Below are 17,407 nucleotides of genomic sequence, written 5' to 3' on the forward strand. Positions count from 1 at the left end.
AAATAATCTTTATATATGTTTAGAGTTATAAGAAAAGAAATCATACACAAATAACTTGAATATGCGTGAAAAACAGATCTGAAAATCTGATTTTCATAAATCTCGATAGATAGGTTATTTGTCGAGTATCGGGCTAAAACTGTCTTTTAAACTTCGATAGATACAATCTGTCGAGCTAGCTATTGAGTTTTAAAATACAACACTTCCTCGCTTGTTTCTTGGACAGATTTGCATGGTTTTAACTCTTGACTTGAACATCATATTTCTTGAAGACTTAAACCATCCTAAATCTACCCAATTACAAGTAAAGTACATTTTGTCAAAAGATTAGCCAATATACAATAACATATGTTCTAACAAGTTCCACATATGTTCTACTTGAAAATATGTAAAAGTTAGTTGAAATAATACAATAAGACTCATAAATTATACCAAAAAATGTAGTGGGGCTCATAAATAGTAATAGAAATAAGCTGAATAGTAAAAATAAATTGGCTTTTTAATTTGTAGCCAAACGCACACTAGGGTCCGTTTGGGATCCATTTATTTTGTTAAAACTGAAAAAAAAATTTTTGAAAATACTGTAGATAAAAATAAAAATTAACTGAAATAGTATAATGAGACTTATGATTAATACTAAAAAGTATAGTGGAATCTATAAATAGTAACAAAAATAAGTTAAATAATAAAATAAATTTATAAAAATAATATTTGCAAAACGGAAACTAAGACGGTAAACAATGGGCAAAACCATCTCTATATATGTGATGATTGATGATGTCCCCATTTCCTAACATAAGACCAATAGACCGTTGCTGCGTATACGCACATACATTACATGATGCATAGCAAACTAGACCCGTTTCCATTGACAGTAATAAAACTCCTCCTTTACACGCAAACGCGAAACAAAAGCAACCCTCTCTGTCTAATCCATTACGTTACCGGTTAAGACCAGTGACCAATTCCTACAAGCCACTTTCTCCACTACTCTCTACCACGTACACCTCCACCTTTTTTACCTACCATATCCGGTCAACCCCATTCCTCCTTACCCACAATAACCGGTTCCCCGAATAGAGATCCAATATAAAACCCATTTTCCCCGCACTTCGAGGCACTTCTTTCCACCTCAACCAGACTCATCGGAACGTCGTCGTTTTCTTCTCCGATCCCACTCCGATTAGGGTTCTGTGAGCTCTCTCTCTCTCTCTCTCTCTCTCTCTCTCTCAACTAGTTTTTACGGATAGAATCTGAGCCGTTGATTGCGTAGACTTTATTTTCTTGCTGGACCGTGAATGCTTTTTTCATTGATTTTTGTAGGTTTTAGTACAATCTCTGTTGTTGATTCGTATGTTGTTTGGATCTGTATGTCTATGTTGTTTTCAGCTACCACAGTTGAATTTCTGAAGCTTTTTATTTTTCTTCATATAATTTGAATTGACTGTTGGTGTTAACTGATTGGATAAGATTGAATTTATTAGAGGATTTAGAGTTAATAATTGTTTTAGCTATTTCTTGGAAAAGAGAAAAGAATTACATACGTGATTGTGTAAATTGTTTGTCTATTTTTTTGATTGTTTGGTAGTATTGATGATGAGAAATGAAGGTTTTAAGATGGAATTGGATTATTTTTATTTTATTTTGTTGTTCTAGATAAAAGCTATGAATGAGTTTTTTTTTTTTTTGTTGGTTTGAAATGAAGTAATATACAAATATTAGGTGTATTTGTGTCACTGATTGCAGCAAAGTGGGTGCAAAGGAAGAAGTTCTTCCAAAGGTTTTTATTTTTTATATTTTTTTTATTGTATATCAAGAATTGGATAATGAAAATACTTTTACAATTTGGGTTTCCTTTTTTTTTTCCTTTTTTTTTTCTTTTTTTTTTTTGCCTCTTAAAATGAAAGGTAGATGTGTTTTTGAGAGTATGTATTAGTAGATAGGAAGCACGGACATGGGTACAGGTACTATGCAATGACATGAGTAATTTCTGAAAAATTATAATGTGACAGTGGATACCATTATGACACGGGTAACAGTATCCCAAATAAATTGTCTGTGCTTAGTAGTATGATTTATTGAGTCTCAAGCTGGTTGTTGATGGGCTATTTTTGATTTAGGGAAGTTATATCACTTCTATATTTAATTTGTTGTCTTATTGGTTTTTCCTAGTAATCGTTTAGTTGTTGTATTAGTATCATGTATCTGGATTGGGTGAGAATTTTTTTGTATCTCTCTTTGAAGTTCTTCAACTGATGCTTGTGTATGATTTTTGTGTGGGTTTTCTCGTTATATAAAGCCTTACTATATCTTGAGTTGTTTTATTTTCAGAATAGCCCTCGAAGTTTTGCCACTTTAGAGGCTTTTTGGAATATAGTTTATTTTGTAGGATGGTGAATCAGAACTACTGTTAACTGCTATGTTTCCATACCATGTTTGACTCTAAATTAGCATTTTATTGCCTTTCTGACTATCATATTATTTTTAATTTTATTCTGGTGAATGTGAATTATAGGAAATAAGGACTGAATGATGGCAGATAATGAGCAGGGAGAGGAAAATCCTTCACGTGGGAATGAATGGGAGGTTGTGTCACTGACAGCATCTGCATATGCTGCTGCTCCTGGCCCAAAAGATGTTGAACTGAAGGATGATGAGAACGGTAATACTTATCGAGAGGGTAATGCAGCAGAAACATCTCGTGCTTTGTTCATGTCTGGTCACTTTGTCTTTCCTCCCAATCAGCATGAGAATTTGCCATTGGAACCTGAACAAGGAGGTAAGGATGTGGCATCTGAATTTGATATCAATGAAGCTGGTATATCTAGTGGAAAGGATGAAGAAAACTGGTCCTTGAAAGGGTTAACTGTTCCAGATGAGTTCTCAGGGATACAGTTTTTTGATGAGAAGGGTAATAGATTATCTCTCCATGGTACAGAGTTTGAAGAAGGCACTCCTCTCCAGGGATTAAATTTGGTTGATAAAGAGCAAAGTATTTATAGTGCTGCTACTTATGGTTCCTTACACGGTGAATCAGCTTTTGGCGGTTCTACATTTGGTGAGAACGTGGCTGTGCCTGGACCAAACGAATCTTCTGAGCAAGGCCTAGATTTTTCTCCTGATATCTCTTCATCCCCAACACCTGTGAAGGATGAAAAACATGATGGATCCAATCTTCCTTGTGGAGCCTGGTGGAAGAGAAGGGCTGCTTCTTTGTATGCTCATGCAAAAGAGGCAAATACATTTTGGTCTATTTTTATTGCAGCAGCTGTGATGGGTCTTGTATTACTTGGGCAGCGATGGCAACAGGAAAGGTGGCAGGCTATGCAACTTAAGTGGCAGATCAGCATCAATGATGGGGTAAGTTGATTGCTGTTGGTTACCCCTTACTTTTCCTTTAATCATGATATTGCTTTCAACTGAGCAACATGTTCTGTCTGCTATTTGGTAGATAAATGATTGCACCTAATATTTGTTGTTTAACATAACATGGGAATAGCTTTTGTTCTATGCATATATATGAAAAGGGGGTAATGAACTTGGGTGTTTTTTCTTTTTTTATTTTGTTAATTGGCATGTCCTATTTACCGCTACTACTATTAATGTTATCTTTGTTCTTTAATTATCTTTTTTAGTTCCCTCTACTTGAATCAACTCACTCTTTCTCACTAGTGCATTTATCGCTCTCTCATGAACACGACCAAATAATGTCAAGTGACTCTCCCTCTTCTTCTCATCTATAAGGGTAGTCTTCATCTTTAAGTGAATCTCCTCATTTTGAATCCTATCTCTAGGTTCATTTGGTATCAACTTATTTTGCTTTTGTTGAATGTTGGCTAATATATATTTGTACTTTGAAATAGTGAAAAAAAGTGAGGTTTCCATAAACAAAATAAGCTGAAAGCTAAACAATAAAGTTGTAGGTAAACAAACACTTTATGTATATTTTCATTTAGTCATCTTAATATTCTCATTTTAGCTTCACTCATTTTATGAATATGTTGCTTCTTAACAGCCTAACATTCTGTACCATAGAGCGTAGCTTGTCTTATGGTAGTCTTATAAAAACAAATTTCTAACTTGATAGGTATTTTATTATTGCACAATACTCTCTTAATGCGCTTCTCTTTGGCAAAACAAAAATCCCTCTTCCCATTACAAAGTTAAAGAACCCCCACCCTCCCCCCAAAAAATGAGGATATTGTGATGGGTGAACAGTCTGTCACTTTGGTGATTGTTAAAAAAAAAAAAAAAAAACTTTGCAAATCAGTTTCTTCATCAATCTAGTTGCTATAAGACACCTGGTTTTACTCAAATTGAATGGACTTGACATCCCTTATGCTTTGATTCTCTAAGAATGTTTGGCAACGAATTATGAGGAACTGAAGATGGTAGTGTAGGACATGAAGGTGGGTGGCATTAAGTGAGGTTGAAGACAGGTTAGGGAGTTCTGTTGATTTGGAGAAGCAAGTGGAGTTAATGGTTTGAATGTTGGGAGAGTTCGGCCCTAACAGATGAGGTTGTGGCAGGCTTGCAGCCTTGAAGAGGTTAGGTCCTCTCATGTTGCATTAGCCTGTTCTTTGCCACATTCAGGTCTGCGATGCTCGGCAGTTTCTGGTGTGGAAGTGGCAGTCAGAGAGTTGTGTGTAGAGGCAAATGATGACAAGAAGAAATTGAAAGACAATGGATTGAAGTTTTGAGTTGTGTTTTGGTAAAGGAAATGAGATTGTTGATATATACTAACTTCTATTTTTAATTAATGTGGCATATTTTAATTGGACTAGTGATCACACATGATAGGGGTTACATGCTTAGTTAGCATTTAATTGCCACGTGCTATGGAATTGGATGGAAGGGCTTCACTGGAAACAATATCAAAGGTTACAGAAAAAATTGAGGATTTTAAAAATTAGGGGCCAAGTTGACAATAACCCCAAGCATAGAGGAAGTAAATTGTAATTTATTAGTCTTGGGGAAAGTCCAAAAAAGCACTATAGTTTTATCCTTGTGACAAATTAAATCCTGTACTTTTAACTGTGCCACTTCAAACCCTATACTTTCATTATTGTGCCAAACAAAACCCCACCTATGGTCTCATGTGCTTGGCACAATAAAAGTGTGGGGTTTGAAGTGGCACATTTAAAAGCTTGAGGTTTAATTTGTCGTAATGATATAACTTTAGAATTATTTTTAAACTTTCCCGTTTAGTCTTATATAATTCAAGTAATTAGTTGAATTTTGCACTTCTCTGTATTAGTTAATGCACTACTACATAGGAAATTTTCTATCCTGGTTATGGGTGGATGTCAGATTGAATTACTAAACAACCCTAATGGCTTAAGTTTTTTTAGAAATATAGAAGAACACTGCATCAATTTCATACATATTTCACTGCCTCCATCTGCCACTTTCTTTAAAAAAATCCTCCTTTCACAAGTTTTTCTTATGAATGAATTCTGTGTACTTAGGTTTCTCCTTATTAATGGTAAGAATGTAAGATTTATTTAATAATAAGATTTTCTTATTGCACATCAAAAAAAGAAAAAGAAAAAGAAAAATACTGATGTCAAGGGACAAGGGTAGAATGTGGTGATATCCAAATGTTTAGCCTGCACCTTTTATGATAGAGCTACTGATGTGTCTGTGAAATACTGAAATGTTGCCAAGGTGTACAGTAACTATGCACATGATACTATCATATATCATATAACAAAGGCCTGAGTGCAGGATTTGTTGGGTTTGGTTTATACCGGTAACAATGTCAACTTGTATTAAGAAACCTATGAGGCCAGTTGCACTGGTAAGCTCACAATACGGATTCACTCGAAACTGTTGTAGATCTACCTGTTATTTTGTTAAACAGGATTTTTCTACGTATGATTTGATCTAGATTTTAGGATGTGACTTAAGTTTAAATAGGTTTAAATCATGTCTATAAATATCTTTTTACTCTAATATGTCTCACTTTATTGATGATGATAAAGATTTGCGTATTGAGTGTCATACTACTTGCACCTTGTTTGCCTCGCCATCTACTGACATTGATTTTTATCTTGTCTTCCCTGATGATGTTGAAAGAAGCCAGGCAGGATTTTGGGTCCCATATCTCGACTTAAAGATGTAATTGTTGGTGGCCACCGCCGTGGTTCCATCCTCAGAGGCAGCACTGCAAGTGAGATTTAAGATGATGACGAAAGATTCTAAAGGGAGAAATGTTAGGGTATGAAGTGTTAGAATGTTACGGAGTGTGGTTCCACCTATTTTTCTTATGACAAGTAACATGGTACATATTAAGTTTGATATTGCTCTGTTAATGGTGGTACTTTCTTGAGTTGCTTTGTATAGCTTTGTGAGGTGATTCATCTTTTCAAATGTTAAGCTGTTTATAATTTTCAAAAAAGAAAAAAAAAAAAGGGTGGTATGTTTGATCCATAGTACCTGTAACTGCCACCTAATTTCTTACAGTTTCTTTTTCTTTTCACCTTTTTATTGTTTGTTTTCTTCATCTAAATTATTCATGCTTCTATGGGTGGCTCAAGAGCATTTAGTATCATTTAGAATCAAACGAGCAGATGGGAACAGGTTGGACAAAGGTTAGGCATGGCAACCTATTTTTATCATAGATAATGATCCGGAATTATATGCCCAGAAAGGTTTGAAACTAGTTGTGAGGGAGGAGCATATGCGTAGATGTGGTTACCACTTCTGGGTTCCGGGATATGCTCAACTAGAATCTGATCCTAGTTAGACATTTTGCTCTCGATTCTTATCCATGACCATGAGTGAGAGATGCATTAGCATCAATTTATATTCTATGATGGGATGGTATATGCCTAGTGCTGTTACATCAGTAGTTGGCATGGATAACATCAGTAGTTGAATGCGGAGCTTGGTCAAGGTGACAAATTCAACTATAGTGTTGATTTAGGGGGTTGAGTTTGAGAGGCTCCTTTTCCCCCGGGGGGGAGTGGTTTGATTATGATAAAACTTACATGTTTTAATATCCCCATTATTAAACAAGTCAGAATATTGTTTACGTGCTAAGCTAGCCAATTGGAAGATCAAATTCCTGTCACCCGCTGGAAGAGTTGTGCTAATCTATTGATTCTGCCATGTCACCTCTCTAATCCTGTCCAATTAGGCACTAATTAAGGCCACCGAATTCTATTCCTTAGATTCTCAAAATAAAAATTATATTCCTTACTGGGACACGATGGCTATAAAAAAAAAAGAAAAGAAAAGGAACACTCCACTTCCTGGATGGGCTAAGCTCAACAAGGATGCTCTTCTACGGGGAACCATTATGGGCGGAGGGGGCCTTCCAAGGGATTCTAGGGGGATGTGGATTTCGCGGGCCATAGGCTTCAAAACTAACAAATAGCAATCAGAGGGAATTCAAGGCACTCAACAATAGGTGGAGTATGAGTGTGTCACAATAGACGTGTACATTTGAAAAAGAACTTGATTCACTGTGAAAGTTGTCTGAGCTAATTAAATCAAGTAAGATTATTAATGACTTTCTAAGACCTATTGTGGATAAGTGCAGATACCTAATTGGGAAGCTTAAGCAATATCGAGCTCACCAAATCTACAGGGAATCTATTGGTAGAGAATTTCTATTTCCAATATGACTGTTGATATTTTATTTTTTTAATTTTTATTTTAAAGTGGACATATTGGATTTTAATTATTGAATTCATATAAAGGAATCAAATGAGTTTTCTGTTAGGCTCTTTTGTAGTGGTATTTTGGGTTAAGTAATGTGTTTGAGCTCGGTGATAGAGTATAATTAAGTGTGTGTTGTTTAATAATTAGTTTGTTTCTCAAAAAAAAAAAAAAGTTTTTTGTTAAAGAGAATTTTTGCTTCAACTGTATACATTTTGATACACATTTAGCTTTATAGTTTACACAAGTTAAAACATAAGGAAAAACACTACAAAAAAATGCTTTCTTTTTAAATATTTTAATGATGATGTCAGCATTTAGTATGCAAATGTTTGTCATGTAATTTATTTCTGAGATGACAATAAAGAATAAACTAAAAACAATTTTCAAATTTTAGGAATCAAAATAGGTGCTCCAAAATAAAAATGAGAACTGTGGGGGGCAAAAAGATCCTGATGGGAGCGTGGGCCTTTTGGGCCGTGTTAAAGAAGGCCGACCTGACCCTGGGTTTGGAAGTTGTTAGTGCTATGGGTCGGCCCATACGCCGAGGATACGAGGATCCAGCCGAGGGTGAACTTACCCTCGGACGAGCACCTAAGAACTCGGGATTTCATAATAAAGGTTAGGGGATGACGCAGTTAAGGCCAATGGTTAAAAGGGGTGAACCCTAGAACGCCCCAGAAGCACCGGTGTTGAAGAAATGTCAAAGATAAAGGCTGCTGCCTCCACATTAAAGACCCTGCACCTACCACCCTGGCCGCATTCATGGAGAAGTGACACCTGAACAGTAGAAGAGAAACTTCTGGTTACTATTCAAAGGCACTAAAAAAAGAAATATCTAAACTAAGGGGGAGGTGAGGCAACACGTGTACTAAGCATTCAAAAGAGTAGTATATAAAGAGCAATTGAAGACAGAGAGGAGGAGGACTTTTGTAACCTAAAAAGAAAGATAAAGACTAAGAAGGGGATATAATATAAGAACAGCTCTCGGCTTACGTCCGAGGAGGCCAATTTATAATATTCCTTATTGTTTCCAAATATTCGAAATCCTTAGTTTGTCATTTAATCCCCAAATACTTCTAACCTGGGTTTCAAGCCCACACTCTACAAATTCGTATTGTTTAAGGCTCATTGGGCCTGAGCCCACAACTGTTCTTGGGTCCAGGTGCAATTGTGCACTTACAAGAACCAAAGTGAAAAATAACACAATATATAAGAGCATTTGCATTGATTCCATTAATCCACGCAAAATAGAAAAATGTATCAATTTTACACTTTTAAGCTCCAAAATCACCTATATTAGTCAAACTGAAAATGTGTAAATTTGTAAAATTACTACAGTAATTATGTATATTTACTTTAACACTATTCACTTTCCATTTAGTTTTTTATTCTTCTTTTTCGTATCACGAGAATGAAGTAAGAGAGTGGATGATGATTATTGAGTGTGAAGAAAGAGAAACAATTAACAAAATCAAGAAAAAATGATATTTTAATGTAACGTAGTGTAAAATAGATAATTTGATGTGAGGTGTTTTAAAAAATTACATAAAATATAAAAAGTAGGTTCTTATAGTAAATGCTCTATTGACCACAAAAAAAAAAATATATATATATATATATATATATTTTAGCATGTGTAGATGCTTTTTTTTTTTAGAAGCCCAACAGGAGGAAAAACCCAAAGACGTGGGCAGCAAAGAGTAGGATAGAAAATGTCATTAAACCCAAGTGACAGGAATAATAGATCATGGGTCCATAAAGCAAGCAAATGGATCATGTAGAAGTAAATGGGCCTAAAAAGGTCTGGAAGAAAGAAATAACAAACCCATGGGCTGTATGGATGTAGAGAAGTGAGAATGTGTCATGACTGTCACGGCAGGCCCAAAGCAAAGTAAATAAAGAAAGTAAGGGGTAATGGAGAATCCATGAGCCCCAATAATGAAGTAAGCAGCACTTGGGCCAAGAAAACTCAAGGAGTTAGTAAAAACTCATGGGAAGCATAGAATTGGAAAGGGCCAAGGATGCCTCGAGAAAGTAAACGGGTTAAGGATGCCTAAAGGAAAGTAGGCGGGACGAGGGAATTTGCAAGTAGTAAAAGGTCCAAAGAGTTTATTGGGCCTTTAGAAAAAGAAAGAGTAGAAAGCCCGAAGAGGCCTAGCGCCCCTGGGTCAAACAAACCTCATGGCCAGCATAGCAGAATGGTGTGGCAGGAAACAAATAACAAAGGCTGAAAACACGAAACAACCCACAATTAGGCAAAGCCCAACCCCTTAAAAGAAGCAAGCCATAAATGAGAAGTCAGGGAAAACGGCCCACGCCATAAGAAGTCAAAGATGAATGGCAGACTGGACAGATTGACCTTCAGATCGCGGTAGACACATGAGCAGTGGGCATAATTTGGATGAGCATGGAGGTAAGGCATGCGCAAGGCTCAGGCATTACTAGCCTGTACCCAACAAATACAGGAAATTGTGAGGTCATGGGCCAGAGGTAAGAGGGCACGGTTTGGCGGTGGGGAGGGGGAAAAGCCTATTTTCGTGTTGCTTACTCAAGTTCTTTTGGAGGTAATGTCCTGTTGGGATGACATACCACCCAAAAGAGACAAAGCTGAGTTGGAACCATTAGGTGCATACCATGAGGGACAGAGAGAAGGAGAGTGCTTACACCGTGGCAGGAAGAAATGCCACGGCAAACAAACAAACAAAAGAGCTTCTTTGTCTGGTGAAGCAGAATGCCACGGCCAGGGTAGGTAAGTGGCGCTGGCTGGGTGACTGACCAGTCAGTAATGGTCGGCAAGAACACTCACACCAGACAAAAATGGTTAAGGACTAAAATGGTAAAATCTCGCTACGTCTAACCCTATATAAGGGACCTTTGCTGTGCACGGTGGGAGGACAGCAACTTCTAAGGTATAATCGCTAGAATAAAAAAAAGCTAGTGAGTATAAAAGACTAAGAAAAAGGAGAGAAAGAATTAGAGAAAAGAGAAAGGAGAGTAGACATCGAATAGAAAAAGAGAAAAGCACTAAGAAATAGAGAGAAGAAGTAAAAGAAAACAGAGAGAATAGAGCGGCAAGCATGCACTAGATGAGTCAATCTCCCTCTCCCTCTTCCTCTTCAACCTATGCTCTCTAGTAATGGAGAAAGATCTCATAAAATACAAGCCATTAGGTCCGGCCCTTCAAAGCAACTAATTTCCCCTTTTGTGGAGATTCGTCGCATTGAAGAGGTGGTTCCCCTTCTTGACTTAGACTTAGCAGCATAACTTAACGCGGCAGGCTGACATTTATTTCTTTTAATAAGATTGCGATTGTTCATTCAATGCTTACTATTTTGTTGTTGTTTTGTAAAACAGGCACTCCTTATCAAAGTCCACTATTTTTATTTTATTTGAATCCTAAAGAAATTTTCTATTATTATCTTATTGTATCTGCCTACCGTAGTTGATATAATAGTTCTGCCCATTATGAGCCTGTGATCAAAGCCTAATTAACAGGAGCATTATTTGCGTACAAGCTGGATCAAGGAGGGTTGCTCTTAAACCGGTCCCAACTCCCAGATCTAGAAATCTTTGGGTCTAGTGCAGCGGCAAGTGGCCCAGCCTAACATTTACAAAAAATGCCCACACAACATGTTTTAAAAAACGAGGGATGCATGTGAGTAAAAAATAATTTTTTGCAAATAAATGTTATGAAAATAAATAGAAAGTGAACATATTTCAATAATAATAAAAAAAAAATTTTGTATGAACATATAATTATAATCACGTTACGATTTTGCATTATGGATTGATTTAAAAAAAAAAAAAAAAAAAATTTAGGGTCGCATTTATCAGTTTTCACCGAAAGGGGGAGTATACTTCTTTTGTGCACTTATCTGCACCAAACAAAAGCTCATTGGCGGGAAAGTTTTATTTTTCCCGCATTTTCTTTCCCCAACTGCGTTCTTCTCTACAATCAGGTACTCGTCGCCACCATCACCAATAACCATCGAACCTTTTTTCAGAATTTGGGTTTTGCTGTTTCAGTGTTCATTTTTTCTCTGATATTAGGGTTTGTGGAAGCGCATTGATTAGTTCGAATCAGGGTCTTCTGAATTGGGTTTTACTCGTTTTTGGCTCTCTCTCTCATCAGAAAACAACGATCTGCCCAGATTTTTTGAACCCCAAACCGTGGCTCAACCACCTGTGGAGGAAATCTGAGAACATCGGTCATCGACGGAAATCGGTACCCAAAATTTGATTTCATGGGTTTTTTTTTTTTTGCATTATGTTTGAATTTATTATTGGCTTATACTAGATTTGCTATTGCTACTGTCTGGATTTAGTTTTGGATTTATGGGTTTTTGGCCTCATCTCTATTTTTTGCATGCCAACTGTTCGACTTAAGGCCTTCCTTCATTGATATACAAAACCAATGATATTCTTAGCACACTGTTAAGCAAAAGTAACCAGGGCCATTACCATAGCACAATAGTGATGGTAAATTCGTTAACAAAATCATTGTGGATTCGTTAGCAAAATCTTAGTAGTTAGAATTGTCCCCCTACAATAATATAACAGTTAAATAATTGATGGGGTCTGTGGATTCCACCTTACAGAAATGGAATTAATTGATTATGATTGAAATCCTGTTTATAGTTATGAGATACAATGAACTCTAGTTGTTTATAGAGTAGCCAGAGCTTTTTGCTATGCTTTTTTTAATGTTTCCAAATTCATATGATCATATTATGTTTACTAAGCCTTAAACTTGAACATAGTCATCAATTCTTCATGATTTACCAAATTAATATGAAATGCAATGCTTCAAGTTGATGTTTAGGATTGCCTTCGTTAATAAAGCTCCAGTTGATCCTCTCCATTTATTCAATCATGAATGAGGTAGTACATTACAAACAACATATCCAAAAGAGCCCTGATGCATTAGTTTTATTTTACAATCTCCCCTAGATATGTTTCAACAAACTGGGAATTCTCTTTGCAAAGTTTATTAACCAAAAAATGGCATAAGCCTTCTCTAAGTGTACAACCTATCCTAAACATGACATCTAATACATGAAGGCATGCATAATATTGCATAACATGATAATTGAATTTGAACGTAATGCCAATGGAGTAGAAGACTTTGATTATGAAAAAGTGCCTAAAAGCATCCCTACAACAGTGTCACATGAGCCTATAGAAGAATTTAGTTAATTTTTGGCGTTCATTGCAGCCCATGAAAAAATTAGAAATAGAGAAAATCATTTTGAACTCCAATCGGATCTTGTTGAGCACTTGTGGCAAAGATATAGCGAGTCGTAGGATCATCTAATTTTAAGTTTTATGCTTGCATTAATTTTTATGTCTTTAGTCTTTATTGTAATTCGAAATTTCTCTTCATTTATGTTAGTCTTGTATAGGTACTTTAAAAATACGATGTAATTTGAAATTTATCAAATCTATGTTAATCTTGAAATTTATCAAGTCTTTTTGAAAAATATGACTATTGAGAAATATTACCATTTGAAAAATATGACCCTTATAAAAAAGGCTATTGAGAAAATATAATTGTTGGAAAATTTGAAAATGTTATTGTTGGGAAATTTAAAAATATAGCTGTTAGGAATTTGAAAAATATAGTTGTTGAGAATGAATAAAGAAAGATTAAAAAAGAATAAAGAAAGATTAAAAAAGAATAAAGAAAGATTAAAGAAAGAATAAAGAAAGACGGAAGAAATAATATACAAATGAGATGGAGAAATGATAGTCTGTTGAAAAGTGTATTTCAAAAAGTAGGTAGGTAAAAACAAATGTCATTGTTCACTCTCCAAACAGTATAAAAAAATTTACAGAAGTTTCTGGAGATGCTCTTACACTTACAATGTGTGTGTATATATATATATATCCTGTTATTGAATACATTCCTTTTTTAGTTGCTATTCCTTTTCCAATTTAGTTATATATATAAATGCTTGGCTTTTTGTTTTGTTTGTTTGTTTTTGTTTAAGGGTTTTTTAACTGTTTCTTACTATGATTGTTATGTTGTAAGTTTTTCTTTTTTCTTGGGTTGATTTCTTAATTGCCTAGAAAATAAGCTGTTCTTTTCGCTCATTTGATTAGATGGGTAAGGAGGAAAGCCCACAAGTTACCAGAAGAACAACCAGGTCTTCCTCTTCTGCTACTGTTGCAACGAAAACATGTGATTCACATCCTCTAACAATCAAGGATCTTGTGTTTGGAGAAGACCCCATTAGCTTGAATGATCTGTTATCTAGTTTTCCTGGTAGACGTATTCAGATTCTTGAGCTTGTGCGCCTTTTGGGTGCATCTAATTCCCCCATGCTTCCTCTTTTTATTTATGGAGGTGCTTCTTCTGGAAAAACAAGTATAGTTCTTCAAATGTTCAGGCATCTCAACCGCCCTTTTGTTTATTCAAGTTGTCGTACGTGCTATAGTCCTCGTATCTTGTTTGAATCCGTTTTGAATCAGCTTTTGCTTCATAGGAAGGATGCAGCCAATGGTTATTCAAGTGCAAAGCGCTGTGAAAGGCCATCTGATTTTGTTAATTTTCTCCGTGAAGCCTTGAGTAATGTTATAAATAATTTTAAGGGGAACTCTGGGAAGTTGGGCACCAAAAAGTTGGTTGGACAGGGTGATGGAAATATGGTCTATTTGATATTTGACAATTTGGAGCTTGTTAGAGAGTGGGATAAAAGTTCCACCATATTACCTTTCCTGTTCAATATCTATGACATTCTAAAGATGCCGGAAGTGGGTCTAATCTTTGTCAGCAACACTTCTCCTGATACGTATTACTCAAATATGGGTTACATGGAGCCTATACCTGTTCATTTTCCTGATTACACTGAGGATGATCTTCGTCAAATATTGATGAAAAACCAAGCAAATCAGAAGCTTTATTCATCATTTCTTGAGTAAGATTACAGTTTTGAATTATCTTTATATTGCATTTCTGATCTTTTACTTGATGTGATTTTGTTAATGAACCTGAGTTTTGTTTATTGTTGAACAGTGTTGTACTAAGGTCTTTCTGTAGAATAACTAGAAGGGTGGATGAATTATCTACTGCCTTTTTACCATTATTTCAAAAATACTGTGAGCCTTTACATGATTTGGGAGTTGTTCCCAATGAAGAAATGAAGAGACGGTTGTTCTCTCATCTTCAGCCACAAATTGCTCCTTCTCTGAATGAGGTATTTAAGGTTTCATCTCAGTCTTCACCTGCAGCTGAATCAAACAAGGAGACAAAGAAGAAGAGCAGCAGAAGGAAATTGGGAGTTTGTGCAGAAATTGATGAGTTGGATTTTCATATGTCCACTTCTGCAAAATATCTCCTTATATCAGCATTTCTTGCTTCAAGAAACCCAGCTACCCTTGACGCCTCCCTTTTTGATTCAATGGGTGGTATTGATAGTCGAAAGCGAAAGCGAAAGTAAGTGCCATTTACAATTTGATATTCAGTCTATGTCGTAGTGGTGTAGTCTATAGGTGATAGTTATTTGGAGTTTTCAGGTTGCAGAACTACTCACTCTGAAGTAGGATGTATCTGTGTGGTTGAATCACATTCTTATGAACCCCATTTACTTTCCTTTACAGAGGTTTACTATTATCATTTTTATTTTCTGATTGAACATTTATTTTTCTACATCTTGGATTTTCTCCAGGAAACCAAGTTGGAATCTAATTGGAGCATTGTTAATAATGAAGGCATATCAGTCCCACTCCTTTTTGCCCCTCTTATTTTTTTTTTTTTGGGATGACAAAATGGATCCTAATGTAATTTTTTTTTAAGGTTGTGATTTTTCTTATCATGTTACTTATTATTTTACTAGCATTAACACTCAATGAGCACACTGTGTTTCACACAGCTAACTAACCAATACCCATCCACTGCATTTCTTAGTTTAAGGGATTTGAAGAGCTTATAGGTTTTCTGCAGGCCCTTTGCTGGAATCATTTATGTAACATGTGGTCGCTCTTCTATTAGATTTGCAAGTTGACTTCCTCAATTATTTACTTTTAGTGTCACCTTTTATTATGGGCATGGGATTGTGTCTAATGTTCTCTTACAGAGGCTGGGTAGCAAGAGAATACCAAACATCCATCCACTATAGGAATGACGCAGAGTTGAGCCCTCTAGTAGTTTTGTTTTGGGTATCCTAGACCCCTTGGCTCCATCCCCTCCCTCCCCCCCCCCCCCAACTCTATCATTACTGCAAGTTATTTCATCTTTCTATGCCTTTTCATGCTTAGGTCCTCTCAAAAGTCATTGGAGAAGAAGGAGAATGCAGAACAGGAAATACTTATGAAGGGACCGGGAACTTTCCCATTAGAGAGGTTATTAGCCATATTTCAATGTCTCACGTCTGTGGCAGAAGGTTCAATCGATGAAGAGGAACATGGAGATGAAGGTTCAGGAGTTCAAGGTGGGGATGGTGGACTCATGTCTGACGTTCTGTTGCAATTATCCAGTCTCTGCAATGCAAATTTTATTGTTAAAGGGGGAAGCTGCCCATTGGAAGGCTCAACTCGGTACAGATCTACTGTGTGTGAAGACATGGCTCTGAAGGTAATCTTTGTGCTCTCATATATTGATTTTGTAATAAAATTTCCTGTAGGTTTAACATTATGAGTTGTTTGTTGTTTACATTACATCTGTTTTATTGGTAATTTTGAAATGTTTACAGGTAGCAAGGAGTTTGAAGTTCCCTTTGTCAAAGTATTTATATAGAAGATAATAACCTGTAATGTGAAAGCTAATTGTGACTTGGTGTTTAACTCAAAATCTTTCAGAGAAAGTTTGTAAAGAAAAAGGTCAGATTGCTTACAGTTTCAAATTTGAATAGCCCCTGCAATGTGATCATGATTTCTGGATATCGAAGTTGAGCAAACATAAAATCGCTGCTATTGAGTGGACTCATTGGTTCTTGTTATCCATTGGATATGAATTAGTACTTAGAACATTGAAAGGGACTGGAAAAGAATTAGTTCATTAATTTCCAGGTAGTTTAATTAGTTTGGTCACTGACCGTATTTCTGTTATTTTGCGGTCTCACCATCTATACATTGTACTTAACTGACTAACTACATCCGGCTATTGCTTACACCCAAACTCCAATTGTGCGGGTTCTAGGGTGCAAAACTTGGTAGATGTACATTCTTTGTCCACACTGTGGCACAATCTTCTTGTATTTATTCTGTTATATAGTGTCCATATACAGTGAGTGCTGATGTTTCTACTTTGTATGTAAGTTTTGCTTCCTGGCATTTTCTCAATCCTGGGCTACATGCTGCTTTCACCGTAGCAAAAAGCCTAGGCCGTTGGGGTTATTCTGTGGCAAGGTCCACAAATAAACTTGGTGTGGTTATGCTGGCTCTTGCTGCAAGATGGTTATGCTGGCATTTTCTCAATCCCGGGCTACATGTATATGTTGATCTTCTAGTTATTTCTACTTTGCCTTTGGGATTGTCTAAACTTTCAAAATCAGGAGAAAGATGACATTCAGCTAGTATAAATATTTTGGTTTGGTGTGGAAAGAAACTGTTCCAACATTGAGCTCTAGATACAAATAGACAATCAAAAAGCTACATCCTAGAATAATGGTGGAAGACATTTCTTCAGACTTGAGGAGGAAATGTGCAAGAGCATTTAGTAGTGCAGGAGAGGGGAGGGACTGTCCATATAAAATGACAATTAGGATTATCTTATCATAAATTTTAAGAAATAGATATAAAT

The 17,407-nt window shown here is 36.0% G+C and overlaps 2 protein-coding genes across 5 annotated transcripts; both read left to right on the forward strand.

Moving 5' to 3' along the window:
• The first annotated feature begins 1,055 nt into the window (after positions 1-1,055).
• Positions 1,056-6,464, forward strand: LOC142615603 (ATG8-interacting protein 1). 2 transcript variants are annotated; one of them, XM_075788342.1, is made up of 4 exons: positions 1,056-1,193; positions 2,516-2,779; positions 2,939-3,360; positions 6,079-6,464. In XM_075788342.1, exons 2-4 carry the CDS (start codon positions 2,530-2,532, stop codon positions 6,181-6,183), a joined length of 777 nt encoding a protein of 258 aa, XP_075644457.1. In that variant the 5' UTR covers positions 1,056-1,193; positions 2,516-2,529; the 3' UTR covers positions 6,184-6,464. The 2 variants fall into 2 exon arrangements, with proteins under 2 accessions (XP_075644457.1, XP_075644456.1); XM_075788341.1 differs by having other exon boundaries at positions 2,516-3,360.
• A 5,014-nt stretch (positions 6,465-11,478) lies between these two features.
• Positions 11,479-16,895, forward strand: LOC142615131 (origin of replication complex subunit 5). Of its 3 annotated transcripts, none has more exons than XM_075787829.1 (6): positions 11,479-11,627; positions 11,719-11,893; positions 13,771-14,585; positions 14,684-15,103; positions 15,925-16,240; positions 16,359-16,895. In XM_075787829.1, exons 3-6 carry the CDS (start codon positions 13,771-13,773, stop codon positions 16,407-16,409), a joined length of 1,602 nt encoding a protein of 533 aa, XP_075643944.1. In that variant the 5' UTR covers positions 11,479-11,627; positions 11,719-11,893; the 3' UTR covers positions 16,410-16,895. The 3 variants fall into 3 exon arrangements, with proteins under 3 accessions (XP_075643944.1, XP_075643946.1, XP_075643945.1); XM_075787830.1 differs by having other exon boundaries at positions 11,501-11,627; positions 11,801-11,893; XM_075787831.1 differs by lacking the exon at positions 16,359-16,895 and adding an exon at positions 15,336-15,463 and having other exon boundaries at positions 11,497-11,893; positions 15,925-16,042.
• The last annotated feature ends 512 nt before the right edge of the window (positions 16,896-17,407 follow it).

The sequence above is a fragment of the Castanea sativa genome, chromosome 11 (assembly GCF_040712315.1).
Source record: "Castanea sativa cultivar Marrone di Chiusa Pesio chromosome 11, ASM4071231v1".
NCBI lineage: Eukaryota > Viridiplantae > Streptophyta > Magnoliopsida > Fagales > Fagaceae > Castanea > Castanea sativa.